The sequence below is a fragment of the Alligator mississippiensis genome, chromosome 5 (assembly GCF_030867095.1).
Source record: "Alligator mississippiensis isolate rAllMis1 chromosome 5, rAllMis1, whole genome shotgun sequence".
NCBI classification, from domain to species: Eukaryota; Metazoa; Chordata; order Crocodylia; family Alligatoridae; genus Alligator; species Alligator mississippiensis.
This window is the reverse complement of record NC_081828.1, coordinates 195,327,515-195,351,917: the sequence shown is the minus strand read 5'-3', so window position 1 is coordinate 195,351,917 and position 24,403 is coordinate 195,327,515. Positions and strand designations below refer to the sequence as shown.

The 24,403-nt window shown below is 44.3% G+C and overlaps 1 protein-coding gene across 5 annotated transcripts in view; it reads right to left on the bottom strand.

The window, feature by feature from the left end:
• Window positions 1-791: 791 nt before the first annotated feature.
• Window positions 792-24,403, bottom strand: part of CCNY (cyclin Y) — a 188,338-nt gene continuing 164,726 nt past the window's right edge. For all 5 annotated transcript variants that reach the window (XM_014609089.3, XM_059729160.1, XM_059729161.1 and 2 more), the window contains 2 exons: window positions 18,008-18,170; window positions 792-3,507 (listed from right to left, as the gene is read on the bottom strand). In XM_014609089.3, coding sequence (XP_014464575.1) covers window positions 3,391-3,507; window positions 18,008-18,170 — 280 coding nt within the window. In that variant the 3' untranslated portion in view covers window positions 792-3,390. The remainder of the gene's footprint in view (window positions 3,508-18,007; window positions 18,171-24,403) is intronic.

Here is a 24,403-nt window from a genome sequence, read left to right as displayed (position 1 = left end):
AATAAAAAATATAAAGGTTTGTGTAGGACGGGTGTGTGGGGATGAAGGAATATTCAAAAAGCTGACGGTTGAACACTAGACATGTGTTTCTTCATGTCAGTGGTCCACTAAATATTTTTTGAGTATAACACATCTAGGATATGGGATCAGCACAAAAAGAGGCAGAAATTGCCAACCAGTATCACCAAGGGCATGGGTCAGGAATTTTTTTTTTTTTTTTTTAAAACAATAGAAACATGTTTATCTGCTTGAAGAACCGATATATATCTTTCTGCCGTTTCACAGGAATTTCCCCCCCATAAATCTATTTTTTTATTCCATATGTAGATTCTCCATGAAATAAGACCTCAAAAAAGAGAGGTTGCAAAATGTCACAAAAAACTGTCAAAATAGTCAACAAAAATACAAACTACCCTTCAGAGAAATGAGGAAGACACTGATGTCTTGTCTCAGTGCAATCATGGGGCAGCAAAAGGGAGTTCGACTAGACCACTAAAAGATACCTTCTTCAGGTATGTTCTGAGTCCCAAAGTATAATCTACAATGTGCTCCAAGCAGAAAAATCATTCATTAAGACAGTGATGAGGTCTGCAACTCCTCTTAGGTTTTGCACCTCTGACCATTGTAGTAACTAAGCTCTTACTCCAGAAAACACGGGCAGAAATGAATGAATTTTTGTAGCTGCTGAACCATATAAAACCCTGTTTGGTCTCTTGTTTTAACTCAAAGGTTTTCCCCTCATGATGATTCTCCATCCCATGCCACTTCAAAAACTATACTAGCACACAGAATAATCCTAAATAATCAACCTTTAATTACATGGTATTAATCCTTTGCAAACAAATTACACTCACTAAGATTAATTCATAGGTACTGTATTTTTTGGCAAATTTAGAACAGACCAGAGCAGAAAGAAGAATTCTATACCCATGAGGGAAAGAAATGTCCTTCTAGGTATAAGTGATCCAAACTACAAAACTGAAACTAAAGAAAAAAATCCACACTTACAGCAGATTTTGTTTTTTAATTCTTAGTGCAAGAAACATAACCAAGTTAATCACAGAATCAGTACTAATTAAGAATATGGAAAAAATTCTCCTATACAGAGGTAGAGTCCAGTGCACAAGGCTAAAACGATATTCAATAGTCTAAACAAGACTGAGCCAGGTTTTACGGAATCCACTTTTTTTTTTTTTTTTTTTTTTTAAGTATCAGACTGTATGTACATACATACAATAAATAGACTATACATCTTTAAAGTAGTTTAATAAACTCCACAAAAATTATAGAAGATGTACTGAGATCTTTACATAATTCAAAGCTCATCTCTCTATCACTCAAAAAAATGGATTAAACCATTATTCCTGCTAAGAAGTTAACTGAAAATAGTTCTGCAAAGTGTTGAAAAATCAAAACATCTTAAATATTGGTGAAACCTAAATTTATGCTTGGAAGGGATACATTTCAAACGCTATGAAAATGGTTTTTTTTTTTTACTTATTTGTCAAAGCATTTTAAATGCTTTCTTTTTTGTTTGCTTCTGTTTCATTCTTACATTCCATATTCAAGGTAAAAGCTAACAGGTACTCACAGTTCTGATGCATTGGCACATCAATGAAGGATGAGAATTAGATTATTTTAAAGGCCTGAAAGACATCAGGACAATTTATGGACAAAACCTTCATGTCTCATACACAAGTCACATTAGAAAATTAATAGAAAACTGTTTGGTATTAGTATTTCAATCTTTTCAGTGCCTCTCCATTTTCAAGGCATCTGATCAGCACTGCACTGGAAACAAAGTGCGTTTATGGGCCCAAAGGTCTGCTATAAGCCTGTAGGACTTATTAAAATCTGATATGGAATCTTTATGGTTTAAAGTAGTAGTGCATAAAATCAGGTCAAACATGAGAAGTCTGCTGCCCTTCATTTCAATGATACTTGCAAAGAAAGGAATTCAGAAAACTCAGATTTTTCTTCTTTCTAAATTGTGCAAAAAACTTTATAAAATCTGACACACAAGCATTATAAAGCAAATGTTTTTACACAAATACAATATTTGTTATAAAAGGTTCTTGTGTATCTCATGAGGGTAACTGGCATAGTAAGAAGTGGAAACTAATAACAACAAACAGTAAAGTATAATAATCAAAGCAGAAAATGGTGTTCACAGTTTAAATTTTGTTTAAATTTTATAAGCACCTACACTGAAAAATGCAAAGGTTTATTTTATACTCTTAAAATCTGATCTACTGTGATAAATACCTTGATAAGATTAACATTCTGCTTTTCTATGGACCTTTTTCACTGGAACAAAGCTTTTTTTTTTTTTAAGTTTTTTTATTTTATACAAACAGACTAACTTGATTTAAAGTAAACATATAAAAATTGAGGATATTGCTTGCAACAATGGACTTGGAGGTGAAGGAATGAACGAGTCAGGCCATACAAAATAAATTTCCTTCAGACCGAAATCTGTTAAACATCTAATACTATGAAATCTGAAGAATGGACCACATGAGTGATGCAAATTTTAGCAATTTGGCCCAAGTCTCATCACCTGAACACTTTCACCACTGTATCTTTATATCAAAGAAAAATACATGATTCCAAGAACTCAGGAAGGCACACACACCCACATATACTATAAATAAAATACATCATGACATTATGAACGATCATCTGATCCTTGTATACACTTTTGGTTCAGCACTGTGGTCAAGTTATTTTTTTTTAAAGTACAATAAAAGGCATATGGGGAACATAACATATGCATAATAATTATGAAGAATAATGCTAATCACACAGCTTATGGAGAAAAGTGCAGTGAAAAAAAAACCAACTGATACTATTTATTCAGAGGGTTGTGCTACCGTAGATACAAACTTTGTATTTGCTGCTGTGCAGAAGGAAAGACAGAAAAGTAACCCAGGGAAGCAGAAGAGGAATAAGAAAGATACTAAGGAGAAAAATTTAAATTGAACCCTTCCCAGCCCCAATCCTCTAGTGCGCTGTCAAACTGATCACGTGGCTTATTTTCATGCCGTCGTTTCTGTTGAAGAGCACAGCAAATAAAAAAAAATGGCACCGACCTCAAATTTCTTTCGGCCTCTACTCCATTTTTTTTGTTTCCTCTTCCAAGCATTCAATTCACTGTTTCCTCACAAAAATGTAAAGCTTAGTGACAGTGACAAAAAATAAATTTCTTCTTTCTCGTATCCTTCCACTCAATATTTTATTCTTGTGTGCTACACAATGGGGAGGCACTGTAAAGGCAGCTTGACAGATCTAAAAATAAAAAAAATCAAAAGTCTTGTTTTTTCCCTAACCCACCCCCCCAAAACTGGATGGAAGAAACAGTACTTCTGTAGGAATATCCTGGCTCCGCTGTTAGGAGATGATCGCAGGGGACCATCTAACCACAGTCAGATTGTCAGCACTGACTGACCGTTTCTTGGCAGATTTCCTGAAGTCCTTATATTTATCTTCACACAAGCAGGAAATAGCCTGCAAGATGAAAGGGTGAAAGGAAGTTAGAACTTTTGCACATTCAAAGCAGCCAGAGGTATACAAGTAATATAACCACACATAATGCTATTTGCTATCTATGGACAGGATTATCACGTCACTTCAATAAGCAATACAGGGTTTTATTTATTTGTTTTAGTTTTTTTTGTATGTTTTTTTTTTTTTTTTTTTAAAGAACACTTTGATACAGCATAATGACATTAAAAGTGGACTCCGGACATCAGTAATCTGGATGATCTGAAAACAAATCTAATCAGCCATAATTAGTATCCCATTTTACTTCTCCATGTCGGGTAGATGAGCAATGAGGAAAAGCGTGATTTCACGATGGGAATTATAGGTTCTTGGCTGGCCTTGGGGACTTCAGTATCCCATAAGGTTGGGTAATCTAGTGACAGAGGGCTGGAACATGTAGTGTAATGTGTTTGTGTGGGTTTTATTTTTCCTGAAAGATAAGTAGCCAACCTCGGAGTCTTCAGATAACAGTCTAGCGGGCCTTACTTAGTTCCCCAAAGGCAGTCGCACATGGTTAAGGATTCTGAAGCATTCAGGCCAGGTCTGATGTGCGCTAATTTGGGGTGCTTCAAATTCTAGGTGCTTCAGTACCACAGAGACAAAAAGCTCCCTAACTGTGGAGCCTCTCCTGCCCCAGAGTGCATCACAACCACAGCAGCAGTGGTGCTCCCCAGGGAATGGGGAGGGGCACAATAGTGAATTTTCCAGTCTTCCAGCATTTCCCAAAGGTTTTCTCAGAGGAGAGGAGAGCAGGGAAGACAGTTAACAGGCACATCTACAGGAAACGCTTACTGCACATTAGCCTAACAACACTGCGCAGTAGCATGAAAGTTAAAAACCATGCTAATAGGCTACTGCACAATGTTATTAGGCTAATGTACAGTAAGCATCACAAAAAAACCAGTGTGCCAGCGCTACTGTGCAATAAGTCTTGTTAGTGCACGTTTAGTTAGTACGTTATTAAGTACTAAACTAAAAATGCAGTACTTAAGGTGCATTAATGAACATACAAACATGCCCAATGACTTCTCCTGAGAGTTCTTGGCTGGCCTCAGGAACCTCACTAAGTCTAGAACACCTCAGCTCAAAGCAGGGTCATCCCTGACTAAACCATCCTAGCCAAGTGTCTGTCCAAACTGCTCTTGAAATTTTCCAGAGAAGGAGATTCCCCAACTTCCCTAGGTAGCCTGTTCCAATGTCTGATCACCTTCATAGTCAGAAAATTCCTTCTAATCTCCAACCTAAATTTCCTCTGCTGCTGTTTGAGTTCATTGCTCCTAGTCCTGTCTCCATCCTCTTTATAAACACTCTTCAGGTATCTGAAGACTATTGTCAAATCCTCCATTAGTCTTCTCTTCTCCCTAAAATAAATACCCTAGAATACACTTAGAGGTTAACCAGTAAGCCAGCAGAGGAGCCAGGTATATAGAACCTACCTCCTGTGATACCCTGTTCTGTGCCCTATCCACTTAGCCATCTTTTCCTTTCTTGATAGAGTGATAATGTTTTACTGAAGCCTTCAATCCACTTTGTAGGAGTCAGTATTTGTTTACTAAAGGCCAACAGCTATGGGATATTTTTAGGGAACACAACGATAATGCATCATTCCACCACTTCAGGTGACCAAGGTTTCTGAAAGATGGGTAATTTATATAACCAGTGAGAGAAAATAAAGATTTTCTTAAGGAATAATTTAATTTAGAAAAAGAAAGATAATATACTTTAAAAGGAGACTCAAAGGCTCTTAGAAGGGATTCAAAGCCTTTTGGAGCCCTGGAGGCATATGATTTTGTTCCTATTATTCTTAGCCAAGTTTAGAATGAATACACATGACAGCAACAGGGTCCATTTCAGGTGCTATTAAGAACAGTCATTTTAAAATATGTTCTTTGGTGAATTTAATGCAAATATTGGCTTACAGAATTCAGCCCACATGGTGGGGGAAGAATCGTGAGAAGGCACAATATACAGTGGCTTCCCAGCACCAGAAAATGCTGGAGTTCATTTCAGTTTCCAATGAATAATGCATATTTTCAGAAAAAGTCTCCACTGCTCTTTTGATGAATCAATGAGATATTCGTAAGATTATAGCAGCTATTTTTGGATAGTTACTCTTACTTTACTTGTAACACTTAGCTTAAGAAACATTCAAATTACCTAAAACATAATAAGCTTAGTGTCAGATGATTCTGTTGTGCTCTAAAATGACATGTTTGGAAATCCTTAGTCATTTGGGAAAACGTGGGTCCTGAATCTTTAAGGCAGGGGCAGGCAATTATTTCAGGTGGAGGGCCATACCAAGTTTTGGAAAGCTGTCAAGGGCCGCATGGATAGCCCTGCCCCTTGACAGGTGCCCCACTCCCTGGTCGCCATCTTGAAACCAGAAGTCCCCCGCCTTAACCTCTAACCTTTGCCACCGGAAGTCCCTCCCCTTGCCCTTGGAAGTACTCCTTTGGGGAAGAGGGTTTGCCATCTTAGGGAGAAAAAAAACCAAATTATATACTAAAAATCAAACACCCGTAATATATTTTAATTTTTAAAATATATATTTTTGTCCTGATTTGTGTGCATTTGTGCTGTATATGTAGAAGTGATTGCATAATAGCTCAAAATGCAGTCTTACTCGTATACTGTGTGGGGTGTGCATGGGTGTCAGGGGGGGTATGGGTGGGTGTGGGGTTTATGGAGAGCTGTGGGTGGGTATGGAGTTTTGTGGGGATGTGTGTGGGTATGGTATTGTGAGTATGGGGTACAGAGTGGCCGGCAGGCGGGCAGGAAAGTGGGGAAAGCGGTGGCAGAGGAAGGGGGGACTGGAAGTGAGCTGGCATTTGGGGGCATGGGGCCTCCACTGATGTCCTAGGGCCAGTGGGACCCAGAGCAGGGTGGTAGGAGCATGGGGTCCAGGCTGGCAGGGGTCTATGGCAGGGGTTCCCAACCTTTTTATACTGTGGACCTGCAAACTATATAAATTTACAGATTTAAATTTACTTGGCATGTTTAAATTTAATTTTTACAGGGTGGTGGAGGGGGTGGGGTTACGAGGATCAGATCAGGTTGGAGCACCAGGGGACCTGGAAGGGGAAGGGGCTGTGCAGGCAGCAGCCCAGGTGGACCCAGCTGGGGCTGCCCAGAAAGAAGGGGCTCTGCTGCCTTTCCTAGGAACAAGCAGCAGAGCCACCTCCCTGTCCTCCACCCCAGCCATATCCCCATCCACATCTCCCCTGCTGCCAGCCATGGGTGTGGCTAGAGGGTCCTGCCTAGCCTGGCGCGGGCCCAGGTGCCTGGTACACCTAACCAGGTGCAGCCATGGCGGCAGGAGCAGAATGAGGCACAAAGAGCCAGCTGCCTCCCTCCTGGGGCTGCCGAGCCACCCAAACGTGACTGCTGGCTGCACAAGCTACAGCTCGGTGGTTGGGAACCCCTGGTCTATGGAACCGGGCTGGGCTGCGCCAGCAGGGAGAAAGGGGAACTGGCCCAGCTCCATACAGCTCCTGCCAGCCAGAACCCCACACTCCTGCTGCCCTGCTCTGGGTCCTGCCAGTGCTGGACCTGGAGCACCAGCACAGACCCCATACTCCCATCTGGCTGCTGCGCGCCCACTCACTCCCAGCCCCACCTGCCCCAGCCCCGCGGTACAGGCGGGGATGACCGCGAACAGCCCCAATCACCCCCCCCCCCCCCGCCCCCGAACATGGCTCCCTGCTGCAACAGGCTGGAGCCCACATGGTGCTGTCCTGCCTCTCCACCAGCACCCTGTGGGGCAACAGTGGCAATAGAGAACAAGCACAGGCAGCCTCACGTGGGCTCCAAGCAGCTGCTGCAGGGAGCACTGGCAGCAGGAGGACAGCCAGTTTTTTCCCCTGCTGAACCACTCTTTGTTCCCCACTGCCACTACTCAGCCTGGGCCCCGTGCCAGCTTGTGGTTGCCCCTCAGGCTGAGTGGCAGGGGCAGCAGCTGGGCTGGGGCAGGCAGGGCTGGGAGTGAGCAGGTGCACAGCAGCTGGATGGGAGCGTGAGACCTGTGCTCGTGCCCCAGGGCCAGCACCAGCAGGGCCCACAGCAGGGCAGCAGGAGTGCAGGTTCTTGGTTGACAGGGGCTCTGTGGAGCTGGGCCAGCTCCCCTCTCCCTGCTGGCACAGCCCAGCCTGGCTCCATAGACCCCTGGCAGCCCATACCCTGCGCTTCTGCTGCCTCACTCTTCTGGGCCCTGCCAGCGCTGGCTCCAGGACACCAGCATTGGCCCCACGTTCCTGCAGGCCAACTTGCTTCCACTCCCTACCCCCCACCCCAATCCCGACCTGAATTTCCCGCTCTGGCACAGAGAGGCACAAACAGCCCCACAGTCCCAGGCCAGAAGCCCCTGCTAGGCAGGGGCTTCCAGCTAGGGAGCAGGCCAGATGAGTTTTACTATTGCAGAAGCCTACTGTGATTTCCCCTGGGTCCTACTGCCCCTGGCTGCTGTCATTTTTGACAGGCAGCTAGGGGCAGATAAATATTAATATTTTCTAAATTTTTAGGGGCCCCACAGGCAGGACAGAATGGCCTGGTGGGCTGAATCTGGCCCACAGGCTGTATTTTGCCCACCCCTGTTCTGTGGCCATAAAACACTGCTTCAACACTTTGTTCACGGGCCAGAATGTTAATTACTTATCTGTGCACGAAGGTAACTCGGGAACCAGCAGTAGGGAGGAGAGGATCCAGGCACACGTGCGTCCCGCACACACATGTGCCCCCTTACTAACTTACTGACCCAAGGCAGAAGCAGTAGCAGCAGAGGAATCAGCAGCGGGGGCAGCAACAGCTGACCCCCGAAGGTAAGTGGAGCAGAGGGTCCCGGCCCAGCTGAGCCAGATCTGGAGGGGAAGCCCCCCCGGTCCCTTATAGCTGAGCTGGTAGGGAGCTGCGCTCCAGAGCTGCGCGGCGCAAACAGAGCGCACAAACAGGCACATTCTGTAAGAGCGTGCCGGCATTTGCACAGCAGGGCCGGGGCGGGGGGCAGAGATTGGGGGCCCCCACACGTGTCCTGCAGGTTCCCATCTTAGGGCCCTGGAGGCGCAGGTGAGGGAGCTCTGGGAGGAGGTTAGCAGGCTGAGGGGGTATCAGGGAGGCGGAGGATGAAATTGACAGTTATTTCCTTTCCCTACAGGACCAGGCACCCAAGGAAGAAGCACCCCAGGAGGTGCCCTCCACAGCAGAGTGGCAGACGGTCACATCCAGGACCAGGGCTGCTCGCAGCATACTGGTATCAGTTCCTCCAGTCCGACTGGAGAACAGGTATGAGGCCCTGGCGATGCTGCAGGAGATGTGCTACGTCTCAGCTCTGTGTTCTTGGGCAACCCTAGCACAGGATGCAGTCTGTCTGACTCACAAGGACTCACCCCCCTCTCTCCCCTCCTCTACCTAAACGAAACTGATTAAGATGCAGTGAGAGACGCACCTAAAACTCTCCAGATAAGGGTGATAAGAGTGAAACAACTGCCCTAGGTCTCATTTACATCCGAGATGGAACCAGATGATCATTCATTTACATGAGAGATGGAAAACAGAAAGCCTGAAGCAGAGACTGCAGTGAATTCTGGGACCAGAGAAGCAGGAGAGCGCTGCATGATGGGGAATCTGTGCTTCCAAAGTTAATTAACCCATGTTCACACACACCCAGCTCAGCATTTATCAGACCAGTTCTAATCTGGATTTGCTAAGGACTCCCCCCCCCCCCCCCCCCAGACACACGCACACAGCTCTAAGTTTAATAGGCATCTCGGGCCGTACATTCCCCGGTCCCACTATGGGAGGCCTATTTAAACTTGATTGACTAAAACTCGGTTGCCGGGTTAGGGAATGCTGAGGCAAGAGACCGAGTCCAAGGGGGTATGGGCAACATTTGAACAATGGTCAAGGGTTCATCACAGCATCCAGCCTGCTGGAGCCCTAATCCCAGGTGTTGTCGTATCTTTCCCGAAACGACTGGTGGAAGTCCTCTCCACAAAAGGTTATGAGCACCCCAATAATTGCTTCAGATCTGGAAAAGTCATGTTAAGCTGAGGCTTGTGCACAACAAGTAAAAATCCCAAATCCTGATGCTGCAAGCTATCTATTGTTCCTGAAGAAACCATGAGATATCCCATCAGTATATCTGCCATCCATAGGAATCTCAAGCTGGCTCCCAAGTATTTGGGTTACTCCCTAATCTTAAGTGTTTCCTGATTATCAATCAGTTTCCTGAGATGGTCCAAACCAGATAACCCCTTGTCAATAGAAAAGACAATGATTTACACTACTGAGGGTGCTTCGAAGCAGCTGAACTGAGGGTATAAAAATCTGTAAGTGTGTGTGCTTAAGGAGAAAAGAAAGAAAAAGAAGAAGCAGGAGGAAAGAGGGAGAAAAGGAAAGAAGAAGAAAACTCCTGTGCTGACACCATCCCCTGTCGTTCTTGGGATGCTGGAAGAACAGATCGTCTCTCTCTTCAAGGATTGTGCTACGGACTGTGCCTGTCAGCTTTGCAGCCTGAGTACCGTGGACTAGGTGAGACCCCAGCGTTCTCTCTTCTTTCTAGGCATAAACTTCTGAACCTGAACTGTATCAGTTAAGCTTGAGCTAAGTTTCCCCAAATACTTAGTGAAACTAGGGTAGTATTGTCATTGTCTGTGTTTGTTTTTCTTTTGCATGTCTATTACTACTAGTACTATTATATATTTCATATGCTTAGCAATAAATAACTTTTATAGTCAAACTGGTAGTAATTGGGTATATTTTTCCTTCTCTGCTTCTTTTGCCTCCCGTGATCTGCAGCAACGCTTCTTTTACCCATGCTAAAGATCCCTGTGAAGCCTAAATTATTGTGGGGTCCGCTCATCAAGAGGCCAAAGATTGGGACGTGCTGAGTTTGAAACACATAAGGGGATCAGCTTGTACAGGCTGATTGACCCAGTTTGACTCAGACATGCCCTTATGAACTGAATGCTGGCCCATGAGGGTGTCAGCTGGACACCCAGCCGGATTCAGAGGGATTCTGTTTACCTGTGTGCTTGTGTCTGACTGCATTTTACTGTTGCTCTTATGAACTGATTCTTGGCATATGAGGGTGTCAGCCTCTCCATGCTGATCAGCCCGGCCAGATCAGGCGCGTCACGTTAATTTGTGTGTGTTTGTGTGTATGACTGATTTGGTGACTGGAGGAACCCAGTCCCATTGAGATTGAGTCCTGCAAGATAGCTCCACTGGGGGCGAGGGCTTGCAGAGGGGAGAAATACGGCTCCATATAGTAACACAAGCAGCACATTGACAGAATCACCAAGACCCTAGAAACTATCCCTAATAAATGAGCACACCCCAAAGTAATGGGCAAATTTGGTAACAGATGGAAGGAGAGGAGGAAGCCTCTGGGCAGGAAGCAACACCACATTCTCCATGCTCCGAACAGGTCAAGGGAACCAAGCAGACCCAGAGGAGGCAGCGTCGAGTGATCGTCATAGGCGACTCCATCCTGAGAGGTACGGAAGGACCCATTTGTCGCCAGGACCCCTCAACACGAGAGGTCTACTGCCTGCCCGGAGCAAAGATTCGGGACGTGACGGGAATGATCCAGGCCGTGATTCAGCCCACCGATTACTACCCCATGGTCTTAGTCTATGTGGGTACTAACAATGGGGCCAGGAGAAGCTCCGATCACCTGATGACGAACTACCATGCTTTGGGCAGCGTGCTGAGGGAGATCGGTGCACAGGTGGTATTGTCTTCTGTCCTACCAGTGAGTGGACGTGGAAGACGACACAAGAACTGCATTAGAGAGACCAACTGGCAGCTTTGGCAATGGCGTCTCGAGACAGGCTTCGGCTTCCTTGACAATGACCCGCACATCACGACAAGAGACATGCTCAGTTGGGATGGGCTTCACCTGTCCCCCAAAGGTAAGTGTGTGTTCTCTTCTAGGTTGGCGGATCTCCTCCGGCGGGCTTTAAACTAGGCTCGTCGGGGGGAGGGGATGATGAGGACGGGGGAAGCTGTGGACCACCAAACCATGTGGCACCCACAAGGACAGCCCAGCCTGAAGAAGGAGAACATCAGGAACCTGTAATCCATGGGGCAGCCAGCAGTACAGCACAGGTAAGCAATAAGCAGGTAAGCAATAAGGGGCCCTTTGGGCATCAGAGCCAGGGGGCAACAAAAGCACCAGTCACAGGGCTCAAGTGCCTATACACCAATGCTAGGAGCATGGGGAGCAAGCAGGATGAACTAGCACTCCTGCTTGCAGAAAACACCTATGACCTAGCAGGGCTAACAGAAAGCTGGTGGGATTCTTCCCACGACTGGGCGGTACATATTGAGGGTTATAAGCTGTACAGAAAGGATAGAGTGGGGAAGAGAGGGGGAGGGGTTGCGCTCCATGTCAATGAGTGATATACATCGACCCTTATCAAAATGGAATTGGAGGAGGAGAAAGTAGAAAGATTGCGGGTTAGGTTACATGGAGGTCAAGGAGAAAAGGATTTGGTGGTAGGGGTCTGCTACAGACCCCCACACCAAGGGGAAGAACTAGATTTGGGGCTCCTGAGGCAGCTCTTGGAGACCATAAAAACTAGGGACGCGGTAGTCATGGGGGACCTGAACTACCCAGACATCTGCTGGGAGACGCAGACAGCAAAGTCCCACCGTTCACACAGGTTCCTATCCTGTGTACAAGACCTCCATCTGATGCAGGAGGTACATGGTTCCACTAGGGGGAATGCCTTGCTGGACCTAGTATTGGCAACAGGGGATGACATGGTAGGAGACCTACAGATTGGTAGTCACCTGGGGGACAGTGATCACCAAATAAAAGAATTCATCATAAGATGTTGAGTGGGTAAGGTAACTAGTAGGGTGAAAGTGCTAGACTTTAGGAAAGCTGATTTCAATGAACTCAGGTGTTTAGTCAAGGACACACTGCAGAGTAAGAGTTTTGAAGAGATGGGAGCCCAGGAAGGGTGGCTGTGCCTTAAGGAAATGATCCTTTGGGCACAGAGGGAGACGATCCCGATGGAGGGAAAGAGAGGGAAAGGGGCCAAGAGGCTTCCTTGGCTGACCAGAGAAACCCAGAGCAGCCTATGGGCCAAAAGGGGAGCATATAAAAAGTGAAAATGGGGACAGACTACTAAAGAGGAGTATACCTCCTCTGCTTGCGCTTGTAGGGAGGCAGTTAGACAGGCCAAAGCTACCATGGAGCTAAAGATGGCATCCCAAGTTAAGGATAACAAAAAATTGTTTTTTAGATATGTAGGGAGTAAGAGGAAGGCCCAGGGAGGAACAGGACCCCTACTAGATGGGCATAAGCAATTGGTGACAGACAGGGGGGACAAGGCTGAACTCCTCAATGAGTTCTTTGCCTCAGTGTTCCTAAGTGAGGGGCACGACAAGTCTCTCACTGGGGTTGTAGAGAGGCAGCAGCAGGGCGCCAGACTACCAAGTGTAGACCCTGAGATGGTGCAGAGACACTTGGAGGAACTGGATGCGTTTAAGTCGGCAGGCCCGGATGAGCTACATCCGAGGGTACTGAAGGCACTGGCCGATGTCATCGCACAGCCACTGGCGGGAATATCTGAACACTTGTGGCGCACGGGTCAGATCCCAGAGGACTGGAAAAGGGCCAATGTGGTCCCCATTTTCAAGAACGGGAGGAAGGAGGACCCTGGCAACTATAGGCCAGTCAGTCTCACCTCCATCCTTGGCAAAGTCTTTGAAAAAATTATCAGGGCTCACATTTGCGAGACCCCGGCGGGAAAAATTATGCTGAGGGGAAACCAGCATGGGTTCGTAGCAGGTAGATCATGCCTGACTAATCTAGTCTCTTTTTATGACCAGGTTACAAAACACCTGGACGCAGGAGTAGGGGTAGACATCGTTTACTTAGACTTCAGGAAGGCCTTTGATACGGTATCCCACCCCATACTGGTGAACAAGCCAAGAGGCTGTGACTTGGATGACTACACAGTCCGGTGGGTGGCGAATTGGCTGGAGGGTCACACCCAGAGTTGTAGTGCATGGGTCGGTAGGTGGGTGGAAGGGTGTGGGCGGTGGGGTCCCGCAGGACACAATCCTTGGACCGATACTCTTCAATGTCTTCATCACTGACTTGGACGAGGGAGTGAAGTGTACTCTGTCCAAGTTTGCGGACGACACAAAACTGTGGGGAGAAGTAGACACGCCAGAGGGCAGGGAACAACTACAAGCAGACCTGGACAGGTTGGACATATGGGCGGAAAACAACAGAATGCAATTCAACAAAAAGAAATGCAAAGTGCTGCACCTAGGGAGGAAAAATGTCCAGCACACCTACTGCCTAGGAAATGACCTGCTTGGTGGAACAGAAGCGGAAAGAGATCTTGGAGTCCTAGTGGACTCCAAGATGAACATGAGTCGGCAGTGTGACAAAGCCATCAGAAAAGCTAATGGCACTTCGTCATGCATCTGCTGATGCACGATAAACAGATCCAAGGAGGTGATACTTCCCCTCTATCGGGCGCTGGTCAGACCACAGTTGGAATACTGCGTGCAATTTTGGGTGCTGCACTTCAAGAGGGATGTGGATAACCTGGAGAGGGTCCAGAGAAGGGCCACTCGTATGGTTAAGGACTTGCAGGCCAAGCCCTATGAGGAGAGACTGGGGCACCTGGACCTCTTCAGCCCCCGCAAGAGATGGTTGAAAGGCGACCTTGTGGCTGCCTATAAGTTCATCATGGGGGCACAGAAGGGAATTGGTGAGGTTTTACTCACCAAGACGCACCTGGGGGTTACAAGAAATAATGGCCACAAGCTAGCAGAGAGCAGATTTAGACTGGACATTAGGAAGAACTTCTTCACAGTTAGAGTGGCCAAGGTCTGGAATGGGCTCCCAAGGGAGGTGGTGCTCTCCCCTACCCTGGGGGTCTTCAAGAGGAGGTTAGGTAGGCATCTAGCTGGGGTCATCTAAACCCAGCACTCTTTCCTGCCTATGCAGGGGGTCAGACTCGATCTATTGAGGTCCCTTTCGACCCTAACATTTATGAATCTAGAACAGAAAAAAACGTCTATTTAAGCAGTCACTCAAGGGACCAATAATAATGCCTAATGCACATGATCTAATAGAAGGTGGAGCACAATGGTACTGCCACTTACTTATGGCAACACAGAGGTGGTATCCTAAGAAAATAGGATGCTTACTAAGTGTTTTATACTAGTTTCAATGTACATGTGCTTTTTTATTACAAAACAGTGTAATGAAAATGTCCAAGTCTCTTCCTTATGTTCATTTTTCCTCTCTCACTCTCTTCTGCAAAATTAAGAGGTAAAGATGTGTAGGACAAGTGTTCAAGAACTGAAACAATTTTTCACTGACAAAGATCATGAGAACAGAAACTGGCTAGACATGAGACTGTAGGCAAGTTAAAAGGCCTCCTTGTTCTTTGGTCAATCCCACCACGTAACAGGGCAAAACTAAAAAAAACTTAAGAGAAAACCATTTCCTACTTGTTAGTTGTAACATGCAATTGTCCCCAGACTAGAGGGAGGGTGCTCTGTGCCAAAAGCTTGTCCAACATCTCTCCCAACTATACAGCTAATCCAATAAAAACTATGATAAAACAAACCCTGCTTCTCTGAACCATCATGGCTATAACAACAGTTAACCCTACTGCAATTTGTTAGGCAGCTCAAATTTAAAACTGACTGATGTAAGATTAAATAAAGTTTTCTGGTGGTAAATTTTAAGCATGTTCCTACACACAGTCTGACTCCTCTCCAGGATCTGAGTAGGAGTTTCATCTTCAGCACATAATTTATAATTGCATTAACAGGTGTGCCTGCCCCCTAGCATACAACTTGCATGGTGCCTGGCCCCTAAAGCTATGCAGCAGTGTCACATGTAGCCCCACTGAAGATGGACAGTCCTGGTTTATACATTTGTATGTATATATGAACTGAACTACAAATTGATATGTCCAATCAGATTCAAAACCAAATGGCAGAAGTCAACGAATCATGGGATAAGGACTAACTTGGCCAGTAAGTTGTCGAGATGGAGTACAAAGCCATCAGGTTGCCAAAACAATCCATAATCCTTGGAAAAGTACCAAGAGTTATAGCAGTTAATTATTTCAGTATTGCCTGTCTGATGGCAAAATTCCCCTCATGGTCTTCTGTCAGATCAAATTAAATCTTGCATGGAATGGACAATGCTAGTATTCGGCATCTTTTTAAAAATACAGCAACTCCAAACATAACTTGCATTTAGTAAAGCGATGCTTTCCTACACATGTGGAACTTAGTATTTAATCTATTCTAACTGGTAGTAAGATTAACCCATATTTTATAAAGGTCTTATAGCCATTCTAGCTATTTGTAAAAATTGAGGTTTTCTAAAAAATAAAATTTGCTTTGAAAATACATTTTGGATGTAGGCAAGGTAAAATTTCCTCATACAGATTCAGAGGGTAAAAATAAATTAGTCATTTTCTTTATTCCATATCCCCCTGAAACCTTCAGGTGCTGATCTAACTAGTTTTATCCTGCTCTACCAAAGTCTTCCCTTCTCTTAACATTTAATGTTAGCGTTGTACAGCAGGATTCTGTATTCAAATAGATGCCTTCAGTGGTGCAATGAGACCCACCAGTGTGATTCAGTAGTGTAACAAGAACTCTGTAACACATGGTACATGATTTACAAGATCATAACTGTTTTTGTTGGGCTCGACCGTAATGCAAGCCGTGAGTCTGGAATGCATTCTTCCCTCCCTTCTCTACTGTTATAAATGTACATACCTGGAAGGCAGCTCCTTAATTTGGGTTTACGCTTCTGGCCAAGATGTCACTGGCAGAAGTAAAGAAGCACCAGCCATGGCAAATTTAGGCCACATATGCTGAATCACTATGAAGTGCAAGGGAATAATAACCATGGCTATCTATGGCTTTACTGCCAGTACATGTGGGCAAACATTTTCAGATCTGACATCTCTGTACCAGAAAGAGATCAACAGCCTGAAAGAGGTTCAGAAAAAAAGGTGTGAAATCTGTGGTCTAGCAGGACTGATGAAGGAGGAAAAGAAAAATAGCAGCAGAACAATGCTCTGGACACCAGGAAACCTGTGGGAGTGGGAACCTTCTTAATTTGAGGAAAAAGGAAGAATGGAAAAATAAGTACTGATGCTGGGGCCAGAAGATGGCTACTGGCAATTGGGTAGATTGATTCAATTATCTCCAATCAACATGAAGCCTGACATCCTGCATCTTGGGGAAAAAAAAATACTTTAATTTAGCCAAGGACAAAGCTTCTTCCCAATGTCAGCTGGAGAGATATCCCACTGCAGTAATTCCAGGCTGAGTAAGCCTGTTGTCTACAAGTAATTACGTAGGAAGACTAGTCATTCTATCAACTAGACAACATGTTAATGTGTATTCAGTCTTACATCATACATCACAATTCATTTTGCCAGATTCCCAGATAATCTAATACCACCAACTTTGGTGTACAACAGCCAGAGCTTGGCTCCAGGTGACCAGACTCTGGTTTTGAGCGGCTTCTGCTGCCCCTCTTCTTTGGTTCAGGTTTTTTTGACCCCTGGATATCCAAGAATCAAAAAACTCCTGCAGCACTACTCCCTTGCAGTGCAGAGAACAGGTGCAAGCGCAGTATGTGGTGCCACAAATGTGTCTGCAGTGCCAAATACTGCACAGCCATGCTCGTCTGGACACAGCCTATATGAACTAGTTTGGTTACATTCAACTCCCTTTCCTCCTCTGTACAGCTTACAAGCATTGTCTCTTAATCCTGCCAAACAGCCAAGAACTCATGATCAAAATGAAAAGGTATTTATTCAGCTCTTCTATCTTGTATGTATGAAATACTTAGCAAATGCATGTACCAAATTATCACCACAACATTCTTTGATGCAAATATAATTCACACTAGTCCGATAGATTATGAAGTATATTATCAGAAATAGACATCTAAAAATTAACAAGATCCATCTTTATCCATAGGATTGCTAGCTTGATGTTACTTTCATTTTTTTTGCAAAACTAATGGATGCAACTTTCCATAATTAATAACCATAACAATGGAAGTAACTGTTAAAATGTACACAGCCTATCATAGTCAATTCAATATATACCTAAAAATCATCAGTACTTTCAGGTGCTCAGTTAAAACAGCTACTAATCTTTTGCAAGCACAAGCCCACATGATACAGACTTTTCTGTACTGGAAACACCCTGTCAGAACTGAACAAAAAATAAAACAACAAGCAAGAGCGGAAATGTATTGAGGCGAAAACCTCCCCATAGGGCACAAGCAATGGCAGCACCTGCAGAACAATTCTGGAGAGTAATGAAATTTGAGGTATATGATACTCTTAATTTCCCTTCAGGATAGTTTATAAAGATCCAAAACACAAACAAACAATTCCTCCCCAAAAAGCCTCCCGTTCTGCTGCAACATGAAGCAAAAGCATCTCACCTCAAGTTTGTATGCCCTTTCCCTGCTGAGAGGTTCCAAAGGAAAGCTCAGGTTATTTGCTTCTGCCAGGAAACGTAAATCAAAATAATACTTGGCATAAACACTGGAAGGAACATTAATGTTGAACTGTAACAACTCAAGGAACTGGCGCTCCAGTTCATTCCTGTAAAGAAAATATAAATGTGAAAATACATTTTAGACTGTGTACCCCACCATCAACTAAATACAAGTTACTCCAAATCGCAACCAACTGAACCAAGTACATGCCTTCCTCCCCAAAGAGAATAAGACAAGTTGCAGATTCTACTGCTAGACCTGTATCACCCAGAAGTGTGAAAAGTCACATTCCCTAGCTGACATGATGCAGTTTTGCTGGACGAAAAGAACTATTACCCTGCATCTCAACAGAATAAGATATGCAGGCATCTATGCCAGTAGGAAAAACTCCTTCTACTAACATATGGTACATCTCCACTGGGGGGCACTGCAGACATAACTATGCCGGCAGAGCCTGTGTGAGACAGACATGCCCCGAATGGTCATTAACATTCTCACGAGGACTAAAAATTCCTCTAACCCAGGACAAGCTCTTTAACTGCTTCAGCATTCACAATCACTTCTTTTAATACAGGGGAAGAGAGACTCTCCCAACCTTCTTCCTTGCCTTTCTATGCGTGGTTTCACTGGACAATATATATCCAAAGCAAACCTCATGCTGGTTAGGACAAAACCAAACAAAAATTGTTTACTAACAAAACAACAGAAAATAACCCAGAAAATATATTTATGTTCTCACACAAAATATTTTTAAATACCAAGTTAACACAGTCTGACTACATATCCTGCCAATCCACACCAAAAAGCCTAGACAAACAGGCAAGTCAAAACGATCATTAGTTGGTGACTACTTACTGAACGTAATTTGCAGCTATGCAAGTGAGACATGCCACCATACTGAAAAGTGGCAACTACAAAGTATGTTTAAATAAAATGAAAGTGTGATCCTTGGGCCCTGGCACACATTGCACTTATGGCATAATTAACAGCATGATTAACATGCTAACCATGCCATTAATGGCAACAGTGCTATACTTGCACCCATTTTAAGGCACCATAACATGGCAAACTGGCCATAAAAACATTCCACATGCACATGGAACATTTAGGCTGGTTTGTATGGCATATTAAACTGAATGCATGGTAGGTTTACACACCAGAGCCGTCTGGAACTGACGCCCGACAATCAGCTGATTGTCAGAGTAAGCCCTGGACAGCCCCAGGTCTCTTATTAGCCTGCGGCTCTCAGGGCCAGTGCCAGCAACCAGCTGATTGTTGACACCAGTCATGGTGTAGGCCCGGATCTCCAAATGCACCCAGGGCTGTTCTGAGGGCTTTTATGAGGGGGAGCCAAGGGGCTCTCCTCCCCTCCCGCTGAGAGTTTAAAGCGTTGTATCCGAACTCCACCTCACCCAGAAGTCATGGCAGGCATGCCAGGCACAGGAAATTAACTAAGCTTGTATGCACAGTATACAGAATCTCAGGGTTGGAAGTTTTGTCTAGTTAAACCCCTTGCAAAGATTCCTAAATCATTCCCAAATGGACCTTTCCAGTGTCTTTTTGAAAACCTCTAATGGAAGAGGTTCAAAACTTTCCTTGGCAGCTTTTTCTTTCATTACATTAGGGAGCTCTTCCTAAGATTTGACATAAATCTGCCTTGCTGAAGTTTAAACCTTTCGTCACATGCTCTGCCCTCTGTGGTAAGATAGAAAAGGTTTCTCTGACAGCCTTCCAAATATTTGAGAAGTGCTATCATATTTCCCCTTGCAACTCTTTTTCTCCAGATGAAAAATACCAAATTATTTCAGCTTTTTCTTATATGGTTTCCTTTCCAACCCCTTTATCTTTTCCACTCACCTCTGGACCCTCTCCAATTTGTCTCCATCTGTCTTATAATTAGCACCCAAATCTGGTCACAGTACTACAGCCGAGACCTAACCAGTGAAGATATTGAACAAAACCAGACTGACCCCTGGGGGGGTTCCACCAGTTTTCTATCCACCTTACAGTACACTCATCCAACTTGTACTTCCTTAACTTGCTGGTAAGGACATTGTGGGAGACTGGATCAAAAGCCTTGCTAAAGTCAAGGTTTATCATGTCCACTGCTCTCCCTGCATCCACAAAGCCAGTCATCTCATCAGAAGGCAAGTCAGGTTGATCAGGCATGCCTTGCTGTTGGTGAATCCATGTTCCTAGTCCCCTTCTCTTCCAAGTGCTTGGAAATGGATTTCTTCAGGACCTGCTCCATGATTTTTCCAGGGACTGAGGTGAAGCTAATGGTCTGTAATTCCCCAAATCCTCACCCTTCCTTTTCTTAAAGATGTGCACTATATTTGCCCTTTTCCAACCATCTGGGACCTTTCCCAATCACCACAAATTTTAAAAGATAATAGCCAGCAGCTCTGCAATCACATTGGCTAACTCCCTCAGCACTCTTGGGTGCATCACATCTAGCCCCATGGACTTGTACACATCCAGCTTTTCTAAACAGTTCCTAACCTATTCCTTCACTACTGTTGGCTGCTCTCCTCCTCACCAAAACATGCTCCCAGGTGCAGTAGTCTGGGAGCTGACCTTGCCTGTGAGGACAGGTGAAAAAGGCATTGAGTACTTCAGCCTGCCATTTTGAGGTTATTTTCCCAAGCACAAGGCACGTCTATGGCATACCAATGAAGCAACCTTTTAATTTGGTCTTTGGCCCAGGACAATAAGGCATCATTATCAATAGCTTACAATATCAATAGCATACAAATTTATAATTTTTTTTGTAATATTCAAACAATAACAACTTGCAATATATAACACTCATCTAAATTAGAAAGATCCCCAACATACTCAGTTTCAAGTAAATCAGCAGAATCCTAGCATTCTACCTTTATTTTGTGGATAATTTTTAGACTAACCATAAGCTTTGCTAGCAGTAAGCTAATGGAAAGCTAAACTAGGGCAACATTAGTTAAAAAACTGCTTTGGGGTTGTAATCTGAGATTTATGAGATAGACATTTGTTCTCCTTTTCCTTATCCCACATAACATACTTAGACACACCAATCATCTGAAGTCTCATTAACAGTTATGCATGATTTACAGCAGTGTACTACACTGCTATAAACCTGCATTATTTACAGCAGTGTATTAAAAACAAACATCAAACAATTTCTTTACCAGTGATTTTGCTTGCTTTATTAAATCAATACTTTTTGTTAATTTTACTTTAAAAAATTCCCACCGAGTTTTAAGTTCTTAGTAGTATTCGTTGAATCACTGATAAACCATCAATGAAACAAAGGTTCTTTGTCATATTATTCATCATCTTAATTATCCTTTTTTTCCTTCCTCCTCCTTTATGAAGAGTTTCGACCAAAAGTAAAAGAGCTATTCCAAATTAGCATATAAAATTGGGGCTGGGATGGTATGGGCACTGAGGCGCACGGTTGACAGCCCAGATGTCACAAGTTCGAGGCCATAGCAGAGCACTCGTGGTGTGGCCTGTCAGATTCCAGGAAATTCTGCTAAATACCTTGTCACAAGGACACAAAGAAGGAAAGGAAGAAAGCGCATAATATATAATACAATATAGGGTGGAGGGTTTTTCTTAGTATATGGATTGTATCATTATCAAGAACATGCAATAAAGCAAACTTCAAGTTTTAGAATTTAGCCTTGATAGTTGTCATGAATCAGTTTTCCCTTTCCTTGAATTATTTAATAGTGAAGGATGAGAAAGTTGTTTTTTTTTTTTTTTAATTTCCATTTAGATGGAACTATTTAGAAACATCAATAGTATCTACATCAGCACACGCCAAGGTGAAGGGAAGATGAAGCACTGGAGAGATTACTCAGTTCTTCTCTCCTTCCAGCTCTAGACAAACAAATAAGCCAACAAATAAGTATCTGGTCTTGTGCTGAATGAGGAACACCTGTATCCTTCTCCATATCTGGGGTAGGCAAACTTTCCAGGCTAGGGCCCAGAATGACCCAACCCAGGTTGAAGATGAACAGAAAGGTAGACACTGGGACACAGTTCATCTCCTTGGTGGCATAGGAAAGCACCCACAGCCTGTGTTCATCCCACAGGGGTACAGGGATAAGACCCACAAGGTGCTCCACAATGCCATATGCCATGAGCTAGATCTGGCCCATAGGGCATAGGCTGCCAACCCCTGCTCTATATGACCAATGCAAAGGGCATACTACTGCTCACTGTTAAGTTTTTTGGATCAAAATGTTAAAGGTGTTTAGGCACTAAAGAAACAAATTTGGAGACTGTGGAAAAATCCCAAACTGCCTAGGGACCGTGGGTTCCATTACTGCTGATAACCTAACCAAGTTCTACTCAATTCTTTTTTAGTTATAAAACGAATTCTGTTGAATTCCTCTGAACATGCATTAATGAATAAGAAAATGCAATCAAACAAACGTAACATTAGCTGAAGGACTCAATCCTGTTTAAAAGACCTTGGTAAATGCCTTCCCCTCTCTCCCTTCTTTCTTAGGAAAAAGCCAAGCCTTTAAAAGTGATCTCCTGAGGAAAAAGATGTTATGAACATCAAAAAAAATTCTACTTTTATTGCCTTAATGGAAAACCATTTCATATCAACCTTCAGCCTCATAGCTATATATAAACAGCTGTAGCCATCCTGCATAGGGGGAAATAGGGGTGCAATACAGAAAACCCTGCATCTACTCTAGCACACTGGTTCTCAACCTTTTTTGGACCAGGACTCACTTGTAAACATTGATGGCCAGTCCTGACCCAATGCCCCTCACTCCTGACCCACTAGCCCCACCCCCAGGTTTCAGCCCCACAATACGTGGGGCAGGGGGTGGGTATGTGGGGTGGGAGGGGTGTAGACCATCAGGGGGCCCCAAGCAGCCCCTTTCAAGCTGGAACTCTGACAGCCTGCAAGGGAAAAGCCACAGTTCCCCACATTTTTCTCCTTTAAAGGAGAATCCACTTATAAAAGTTTATTGATCCGTTTTTTAAGCCGTTTGCAACCTTTTCTTATATTCTTATGACCCACTTTTGGGCCACAACCCGCAGGTTGAGAAACACTGCTCTAGCACACTCACAAAGGATGAATCAGCTATGCTGAGGCAAGTACACCTTAGATATCAGAGGAGGTGGCTAGCACTACTTGAGGCATTCAGGTGTCCAAAGGGGGCATGCCAGGTGGGTTGGGAATATGGCCAGGTTCTTCCACAAACCCATTCCTGGCTGAAGTTCATACCCAGTCTCTTCTGAAACCGGCCACTTTGTGCAGGCGTGACTAACCTACTGGCATAGTTACTCCAGCCTCCAATGCTCCAGTACTATTCCTGAACACATATCCCAGACCACCTCCAATTGTAAAGTGATACACACATGAACTCAAGAGTAGAGATGCTGAATATATCTATAATTCCTACAAAATTGCTGAAAACATATACAATTTCTCTTTTGGCGATATAGATATATAGAAAAAGAAAAACTGTAGCCAAATGTCTACTGGGAAATTTAGTGTTTACCTTATTTTGTCTCAGACAATATGCCACAGAATAATATATACTTTATTTTTGAAAGAAAGAATTAAGAAAAAAGGATTTCTCCAGAGTTATGGCTACATAGAACAGGAACAGAGCCTAATCTTCAGCTGACTCACCTTCCCTCTTCTGCTTAACTTGGGTTACCATACGTGCAGGTTTTCCTGGACATGTCTACTTTTTGGGTCCTCCCATCTCCATTTGGGTTGTTTGTTTGTTTTTTAAGGAGTGTGTGTGTGTACTTCTGCGCGCAGACACACACCCACCCACCCACCCCTCTGCCGGCACTGACACTGCAGCTGCGCAAGGAGGTGGAGAAAGAGGATAGAGGGGGGTTCTATGGGGGCAGCAGGGCTGGGGGGTCAGAGGGCTGCAGATCAGGAGTGAGGGGTATTGGCAGGGACAGGGGGCTGCAGGTTGGGAGTGAGGGGCACTGGCATATCACTCCCCCCACCATCATATACCCCTGCCCCCCTCCCCCACCACAGGTGTCTTTTTTTTTTTTTTTTAACTGGAAATATGGTAACCTTAGCTTAGCTGAAGCTGAACTAGGAAGGGAGAGACCAGGAACAACTGGCAAACAGCAAAATTATCCTAAGAAAAGTTAGTTTAAATAGTGGAACATCAAGACCATTAAAAAAGAAGAGAGGATTGTTAATACTTCTGGAATAAAGAACAATGTGCTATTAAAGTCAATGGACTCTCTCAGCTGCTTGAATAGTAGTACTATAGCTGTTGCACTGTGAAGCAGCAATCCAAGATGAATGTTTTGACTGGAACAGAAGCATCATCTTCCCTGCTTAATACACACACC